Genomic DNA, 9,858 nt, shown 5'->3' with positions numbered 1-9,858 from the left:
ACCAAAAGTGGCAAAATTAGCTGCCAAAATACAAAATTGATGATTTCATCATAATTTCAATATATTACAGTGAGATAAAGCCTGGGAACCTGTGTACCAAATATCCAAAGCTATCACATGAGTAACTTTTGAGAAACAAACATTTTGACCAAAAACGGCAAAAATTGACCCAAAAATATAAAAATTGAAGATTTCATCAAATTTTACTATATTACACTAAGAGAACCCCTAGGAACCTGTATACCAAATATCAAAGGCATCAGACAAGTAGTTTTGAGAAACACATTTTTTGACCAAAAATGGCATAAATTGCACCAAAAATACAAAATTGCAGATTTCATCATATATTCAATATATCATATTTAGTTCATCTGTAAGAAGCTGTATACCAAATATCAAAGCTGTCAGATGAGTGGTTTTGATAAAATAATTTTTTGACCAAAAATGACAGAAAAATTCCTTTAAAATACAGATTTCATCACAATTTGAACAAATCCAAGATGGGTTATCCATAGGGACCTGTATACCAAATATCAAAGCTGTCTGACCAGTGGTTATGAAGAAGATTTTTTACCAAAAACGCCTTTTTTGCGCTAATTTGCATATTTTCAACAATATCAAAAAATTAAAAAAAGTTTCTCATAATCATATTTTGCATCTACACAACAAATATCAAATCAGTAAGTACTGCAGTTCTCAAGATATTTGAGTGGACGGACGCCTCACAAACGGACATACATACATACATAAAGACTAACGACGGATGCTGGACAGATACTCATCTCAATAACTTCTATAGACTATAGTCTATAGTAGCTAAAATCAGGGTGACCCCAACTGCGCAGAACAATGGTAAAACAAAAGGTGGAATACAAATTCAACAATTCATATATATAAGTTTGGGGGTATATTTTAAACATTCAATCATTCTGTGTTTTAATGAAATTGTCATGTTAATGTAAGATAGGAACTTCAAAGTGTCAATTTTAAACTTTGAATACAGTATTTTGAATGAGCTGTTAATGTATTCCACAACACTTTCTATGCATAACATGATGCCCAGAACTGTTGTACATAAATGGATGTCAATTATGTATCAAAGTGAGAAAAGCAGTAAATCAAAAACTTTGATTGGTGTTTAGACTTGCTGTCCTTCCAGTTACATCTCCTGAGAAGCCATAGAGAGCTATTTTTTAAGTTGAAGCCAAATCTGACGTATATAGTCCAGTGTCTGACAGGATCTTTTCTTTTAACATTGAAACCATGAAAGCAAGATAAAAATGACAAAAACTCCTTTTGTTAACTATTATTAGTCATGAAAAAAGTACCTTTTACAGAAAGACTGACACGAAGGAAAAAATTTGCATCAATGGGAATGAAAAATATCTTGTCATTTTTGTCTTTCTAAAGTGTGCCACGGTATCCAATATATTGTGAAATATTAGTGCATGTTGCTTTCTTATACAGAATTCTCATAGAGAAAACAGAAAAGTATCAGGAATTGTCATGCTTTTCACATGAACTGCAGATTTCATTATGATTAGTACACTTTGCAAAACAGACTTTCAATTTGCAGTCATCAAGATATTTCTGACATATCTCTCTGATATATTAAAGTACCGCGCCGAAAAGTATTAAACATCCAGATATCTCTGATATATATGTCTGATATATGAAAGTCATGTGGCTGAAGGGCATGCTGAAAAATATGTCTGATATTTTAGAGGAATATGCCTGAAGGGCTCACTGAAAAATTTTAAACATACAGATATCTCTGATATATTTGTCTGATATATTACAGTCACGTGCGTGAACGGCGCACTGAAAAGTATGTCTGATTATTAATCATAAAGTCATGCACCCAAATGGTGCGCTGAAAAATGCAACTGAATGATGAAATATTTGGCTGGCATGATGCATTTTAGGCAAGTATGGGCCCATGTTGAAATTCAAAGACACACTACCTCCCCCAAATTGGGTATTTTAAAAACATGGTGACCCCCATCACCCCAGTCTAAAACAGGGTTAGGGTTCCCCATGAATCCACCGGTTCCCCCCACTGAAGAAACTGACAAGTCCCTAACTGAGTAAGAATTTTTCATCTAAAGTTTTATACAGTATTACTTACAGCAATGAATTTTCCCAAGGATTTATTGTATGCATTCTGAAACTCAGATTTAATGTTCACCATGTTGACTTCACAACGAGATACTACAATACGGATCAAGGTATCATCTTTTGTGCCCAATCCCTGCAAAAGTTAGAATGACATTAACAATGTAAATGACTGTAAAATTACACTAAAATACAGTTAAGGTATCATTTTTTGTGCCCAATTCCTGCAAAAGTTAGGATGACATAATTAATGTAAATGAGAGTAAAATTAACTACAATACGGATCAGGGTAAAAAAAGACCATATCATCTTTTGTGCCTATTCCCTGTAATAGTTATGATGACATAAACAATGTAAATGACACTAAAACTTTTTCACATCATTTGGTTTGCTAAATTTTTCTCATTCACATCACCTTCTATGCTGTAAAAAATAACATCTTCACAACATGAACAGCTTCATGAAAGAACCAAGAAGATGGGACACTACCATTTACTGTTATTTGATGTATTTGCATAAATTAAATGGAATTTATGGTGTACTGCAATGATAGTTCAGACATACCAGGGAGAGTTGCATATTCTATTGGAAATATTTCTTATCACTTCTTTGAATGGCTTATTCATAAGTGAGTGATCAATATTAAGCTTTGCAATATTTTGTATGCAAAGTCAAGAACAAAAAACAGAGTCATACAATGGTCCGTTCAGGCATAGACAGTATAGAAACAGGATGGGAAGCTACTGCAAAGAAAAAAAGAACTGTGACGAAGCGACGAGCTATGTAGTTTGGAATAATTGGAACGTGTGCATCGATTTTTGCATAATTATCAGCTGGGCAATAGCCGCTGGTCGACATCTGGTAGTTCGCAGTGAAAAAACTTCATGTAACTTATTTTCAGCCTAAAGTTGTCATTCTGATTGAAGTCTGATTATGTCATGCTAAAGACTGATTTATTCCTGAATATGACAAAGAAACATTGCATTCCTTCTAAATGGATTATATGGCATTAATAAACAATGAAAATAACAAATATTTATAGATTTTGCTTATTTTGCACTGAATTGTATATTTTTACAAATGTTCATTTTTTCATCAGTGGTGAAATAAACAAACAAACATTGGGGTTTAAATTTTGCCATGCTGAAGCGCAACTTTGTCGATCTAGGGTCTTATTAAAATCCAACACTGAAGCTGTGGCGATCCCATATGAACTGCATCATAGCATAGCTTCAAACATTAGACAGTACGTTCTAATAATATCTTGCCTGATCGTCATCTTTACTGAAGCTTTTCGTCTTTTTGTTGGAGTCTACAGATTTGTTTCTGCAGTGACTTAATGTATATACATGGTAAACAAAAGACAACTTGTTATTTATTTTCCATGAAATGCAAAGATTGTGTGATCCCATAGAGAACTTAAACAACGACAGAGCGTACATACCGGTATGTATACAGTGCAGAAATGCTTATCCAACTACAAGTGTTGTGGTGTATTGCGTTTTCAGATCACTCGATGCATGATTTTCAGTTAATAGTCAGTAAAAGAATACATGTTCCAGCTATAACACAAAGCGGGATGTTTTGATTCATGTGAGCTGAACTAGTTGGATCTCTGTGTTCCAATTTAAACTGATTTGATGTGTTTATGTTGGTTGCGTTTATTGTTAAATAATAACACACGCCAGCAAGGGCAAGGTCACGATTTGTTGCCCGCCCAAGGGATGGTGCTTATGACGGTAATATTGATGATGCCCAAGCCTATTTTTTTTTTTGTCCGATCTTAATCGAATCGAATGAAACAGTATTTGTTATTTAGAAAAATCTATAATGTTCTCGTGGTAACTTTGTCTAAAATAGTGTATTTCACTGTCAACGTGGTGGAAAATCCACCCTGTCTGGAAACGTTCGAGTTCATTTTTGTGACGTATTGATCACGTTGCCTGACGTCAGATGTGGCTAACATGTGAGAGCAATCCCCTGAGAACACATCGGGTACCAACTTTGAGAAGATCTCTGATAGTTCTTTATGATGAATAGATGTGCGGTTTTGGACTGCAAAATCACAAACCTGGATGGTTTTAGTCTATATATGTGCCGTCAATTTGGTTTGGACCTAGAAATATTTCCATGAGAGCATGGCAGAGTTTTGTGAGCCAGCAGCTGACCCCACGCCGAGTAAACCGCTGTGTATTTTACAGGGATAGTATATAAGTATGCCTGGACATGGTGCCAACCCACACAGGATATTCTATGAATGAGATTCAACTTCAACTGCCTTTCATAATTAGTAGCTCCCTAAACTGTACTACTTGATAAACTGCTCTATGTTATATCGCCTAAAGTACTACAGCTGTAAATCTGTTCATCCAATGGACTGACGAGGGACGTGGGAGTCTATAAGGACTGTGCCAGAACATTAGGAGTGATACATATTGAAAGGGGTTGAATATCAGGCTCGCCGCCTCAGTTAATTGCACTGTGTAAAGTTTGCATTCTTTTCCAGGCTCTATAAAACAGTCGTCTGCTAGTTGCATCATTAATTAAATTACTGTAGTAGTAAGTTAACGATGCGACTCAGGTTCAAAGGTCAATTTGATCAATTTTTTTTTATTTCATATTTCGAACCACTGACACGTGGCCTTTCTTTTGGGGAAAAGTGTTGGGTCACATCGTACCAGGAAATTCCTGAAATATTACTAAAATGGCAAACTATCAGCTACACTGCGTGCCATTATTTCCCTTTTGTCTTAACGGTCGCGGATTACCGGCCACGATATCTTTGATAAACACGCAAAGATTATGTATAGGCTTGGCGATATAGTGCGCATGCATTATCTTCAACGTTATGCTCAGCGTTCTGAACTCCGCAGGTATTGGTACAGCAAACACGTCCAGCAGACCAAAGCTGGCGCTCGCGCTCAGTACCGTTGAAAAAGTGAGTGAGGTCCACAAAAGCGAACCCGAAAAAGACGGCAACGTGCGCAAAGGTCGATTTAAATGCAAAACAGTCCGACTTTGGCTCATACTCCCTGCAACAACAATCAAGAACGTAGTGAAAAGTCAGAATGGCCGAGGATGCAGTCGTTAACGGAGACGTGCTCAGTTCAACAACAATGAAAGTATTTGACACGGTAGCTTTTCGAACATAGTAGGATACGCTGATTATATATCCAAGTCCTAAAATTAGCCTGAGCAAGATGAAGCTTCTCTTAGTTGCGATAATTTTATCTCTCGTGCTGTACATGCTTGGTGTTAGTATCGTGTCCGTTTATATTTTTTAACTCGAAGTTACATCTTTCTATGGTGCAGCCTTTTCATGTCTGCCGATTACAGAAACCTTGAGCAACACCGTACCCGACAGCACGCCACATTTATGTCAAGGAGTTTCCCAAGCGAGTGCACGAGTTCATACACACATTATGCAGATTCACAAGAGCATGTTCACCGATCTGCTAATTTTTCAAAACGAAATGCAAATATTTTTTTTTTTATTTCATGCCTTTTCTTTCTTTCAATATAACCCCAAAATTAAATTATGTCAAATGCGGATTGCAAGAGTTCACAAATGATTCTTGTGTACGTGTTGTCTGAACTTATCTATTACCCACAGACTCCACAGCTGCTGCCTGGACCTCAACACTGAACGTAAAACAAACCCAGCTTAACTTCTAGAAGTGCCGAAACTAGCAATTTTTGCTATATGAGGTCAGTCATCAAAAGTTTGATCAAAAGAAAAAAGTCGAGTGACTCCACTGTAGACTAGTCGATACTCTGTCTCTCGGAACACGCTGTCAATGCCAGCCTGCACTGTTCTGTGCTACGGCGTGATTATCAGTTTGATAAAATAGGTACAAGAACACATATAAATAAAGTTTGAAAAAATAACACGAGTCAATCTCTCCCGTCGTAACGAAGGGCGACAAGTTTGCAGCGCGGTGCAAAAGCTAAGAAAATACAACAGACATTTTATGTTGTCAAGAGTTACATGTGTTCGTCTCATCTTGAGGTAGGAAAACTAGCAACTGACGTCCCGTTCGCACAGTGTCGGCGTTAACATGAACTTGACAATCATTTTTCACAAAGAATACGCATAAATTGCCGATCGCGAGACAGGAAGTAGACAACTTGAGTCCAGAACAAGTGAATGCCCCACGCAATCGCACGATGACAGTACACAGATCTCGATCGGATAGACTTTTTTACACAAGTTTCGACATCTTTATCTTGACTGTGAACTCCGGTAACCATATTGTAACTGTTGAGACAACAGTATACAGTTAATATGCTAGTTAAACGTTCGAAAAATGGATTAAATCGCTTATTACCCCTCTGTGTTTGTTGTGTAAATACCACTGCTGGCACTAAGCATTTGCCAGTTCAGTGACTGTATAATTTCTTTCTATTTTCTTACGATCTGCAATCCCAAACATGTTCTAAATTCCCAAAACTGACGCTAAATATTTCAACTTAAACCTGGTGTAATAAAATTCGCAGAAAATAGTATGCGAGTCGGACTTCTTGGCCACAATATGTATACCCAGCTGTCGATTGCTGTGAACAGATCACCAAGGTCGATTGGAGATTGTACTTTCACTTTTTTGAGAAAAAAAAACTAAAAACACGTGTTTTTGAGTAAAACTAACAAATTTTCTGAACTCTTTGGTGACCGAGCAGATAAAAAAGTACCGTAAAAACCCGATCAATTCGACCAGAAAAAAATAATTACGATTTCAAAATCGTCGATTTATTAGGAAATTAAAACTGCCGAAATAATTTAGTGGTCGAATTAAATGGAACGACGAGGATGAAATTTACGCGAGACATGTTTGCCATGTTGAGACTGCTTCAAAGCATGGACTGTGGAATTTTTTGAGGTCGACAAATTAGGTAACAAAAAACCTCAAACGCACCTGGGTGTCACATCAAAATCAAAGTGGCCGCCATTACAGACGGAGCGATCTGTGACACTGCCACCGGCCGCTCGACGGACGACGCGTAAGTTGACATCGTGTGCCAGCCCTTGGAAATATATAGTAACTCCCTGACAGGCAGATGAGATAGTCTAATGGCGTTTGATGCATTGAAAGTTTGTAAAAATAATAAAAAATGACATCACCGATCATAAGAAACGTGGTGTTGAAGATAATAGTTTTTAAGAGAAGACTATGATGACCATATTTCTGTAAGTATTGTCTAACTTTGGAAAACCAACATCTGAAGATTTACTTCAACCAACACTTTTATATTTATTCTACTCTTATTATAAGATAAGTCGAATTTCTGGAAAGTAGGTGCACATTTTCGATGTCTGTGTATCGTCTATACCGAAGTCATATCCGAAACAGTATAATCAAATCGCGACAGCGTAAACCTCTCTCTCCCTCTCCGGTATTTCGATATTTTATATTGTCGAAATTTATATATAAGTCTGAAGTTTCAGGTCACTGCTCAATGCAAGTAGTTGATGTCAATTTTCCGTATCGGGCATGGTCTCTATCGTCTCTCAAATCGTTAGTTTTTTCCTGTTATATTCGATATCAGACTCAAAACACAACGTGAACAATGCTGATAATATATTGCATATTTCGCATCGAAAACCGGTAAAGTTCGTAACTGGTGACATGTCACGGCCTGGAGAAAGTGTATCACCATCGATCGAATGTCCGTGACGCTTTTGCTGCCAAATTGACATAAGACATATTGCACAGGAAACTTCGCGGTATGGCAATTATATGAATTTTGCCGTGAAGAAAAATGTGTGACTTTAAACTGGCCGTACAACTAACAGTAAACATGGCGGAGCAATGATACCGACTTCAGAGACTTCGATTTTTTTTTCATTGCGACCGCTGGTGAGAGCGAGTCGTCCGGTGGAATTTTTTCCCACTGGCTATTTGGCTTTGAATTTTCAATTGCCCTCATGTGCTAAAAACAAGACGGGCGTTCGCTGTGAATCAATATCTTTTGAATATGAAAAAATCGGACATCTGAACCTCAACTCGCAGCTTGAAAGTTGTTCTCCGAATCAGGACAGGGACATCGGTGAGCCGGATTTCACGTAGCTATTGAAACCGACGGCTCGTTCGTTGTAAGAAAGCATGCGATGTACGTCACATGCTCTCTTGGGCCTTGGAATTTCGCCGTATCGCCTCTACAGACTACACCGTCTATTACCTAACCATGCTAACAAACACACGATAGTTCAGTAACATATTAATCTACCGATCATCGACCGTCGAACACTTCAAAAACAATGGTCGTGGTCACGGATTCAAGGACGTTCACATGAAGACACGATCAATAAGTGGCGCGCAGAAATATTTTTACTGGTTTTGAGAACTTCTAAAATAACTTGTAATCTGTATATCTTCGCACATCGAACAATATCACACAGCAATTTGTTAAAGTCTTAAGGCAACTCACCTTCATTGTCTTGTACAGTTTATCTGCAAAGTACTTGTGCTCATTTCTTACACATCTGACTGTTGACAAATAATAAAATCAAAAGTGAGACTTTCAAAACCCCTCTGTGAGTTGGGAGGTGATTGTCTTAAATAAATTTACCTACAGAGCAAAACTATTTTAAAATCTTGCAGCTCTACTACTCTTCCACAATAAATTTTTGCATACCTGAAAGCAAAGAATGTAGAATACTAAAGCAGCACGCTCTGCTCACTTGAATAAAAATAAATGCTAAGTACTAGTACACACATGACATTGCATTCCTACAGAATGATCAACTGAGAAAATTCCACTGCAAGTGCAAATCAATCTTATAATCCAGCAATATGAAATGTGCTACTTCATAATGACCTTTTCACCTACTTTATAAGTGATGGGATACACAGTTTCAAAGAAGAGTTTTTTACCAAAAATGGCAAAAATTGCCAAAAATACAAATATGGAAATTTCATCATGATTTCAATGGATCCTATTTTGGTCATCCTTAGAAACCTGTAAACCAAATTTTAAAGCAGTAGGATCATTCGTTTTAGATAATTTTTGAAAAAAATGGAAAAAATAGAGGAAAAAAATCATTAAAAAGAGAAAACAGCCAATATTGGCATCACAGGATCACTTCCCCATCAGCCAAGTCAGTAAAAAGCGGTCACAATTGAACCAAAATATGATGTATTTTCACCCACTTGGTTTGGTCTATTATAGCATCTTTAGTCCAAAAAAATCAAGTTTACAATATTTATAATTTCAACAGCTTTCAAATGTCCTGTATTATGTTAAAATACACCATATGGAATATGTTGTGTTTCATTAATTTTAACCATCTTGACTTGGTGGTGAAATATGGACTTGGCAGGAAAAGGGTTAAATAACCAAGCATGACAATGATCAGATGGGCAGTTCTTGAGTTCTTGATTTTTGTCCAATATTACATTTTTTGTACCTCATTTGAATGTTTACAATGTTGACATGTTCATTTTAACAACAGCACACCTACATTATATATGGCACCACTACACCAAAACTCAGCTTGACCCATCTAGCTGTTCGTAAGATTTTGCTGTGAACAGACATACATTTATACACACATACACACACACATACACACATACAAACACACACATACATACATATATACCTGCATACATACATGCATACATATGTACATACACATACGGCAGTGGTTTGCCCAGGAATTGTAAAGGTGGGACACAGTGTCCCATGATTGTTAAAATAGGGGGACACTGAGTTACAATAGGGGGTCAATGTGTGAGCGAAGAA

At 36.9% G+C, this 9,858-nt stretch overlaps 1 protein-coding gene across 3 annotated transcripts in view; it reads right to left on the bottom strand.

Annotated features, from left to right (window-relative positions):
* LOC139122130 (uncharacterized) overlaps positions 1 to 9,858 on the bottom strand; it is a 121,313-nt gene that overhangs the window by 3,514 nt on the left and 107,941 nt on the right. For all 3 annotated transcript variants that reach the window (XM_070687539.1, XM_070687538.1, XM_070687540.1), the window contains 2 exons: positions 8,542 to 8,600; positions 2,129 to 2,251 (listed from right to left, as the gene is read on the bottom strand). In XM_070687539.1, the coding sequence (XP_070543640.1) occupies positions 2,129 to 2,251; positions 8,542 to 8,600 (182 nt within the window). The remainder of the gene's footprint in view (positions 1 to 2,128; positions 2,252 to 8,541; positions 8,601 to 9,858) is intronic.

This window comes from Ptychodera flava, chromosome 21, assembly GCF_041260155.1.
Source record: "Ptychodera flava strain L36383 chromosome 21, AS_Pfla_20210202, whole genome shotgun sequence".
NCBI classification, from domain to species: Eukaryota; Metazoa; Hemichordata; class Enteropneusta; family Ptychoderidae; genus Ptychodera; species Ptychodera flava.
Note: the sequence above shows the minus strand (reverse complement) of the source record. Positions and strands in the feature narration are given on the sequence as shown.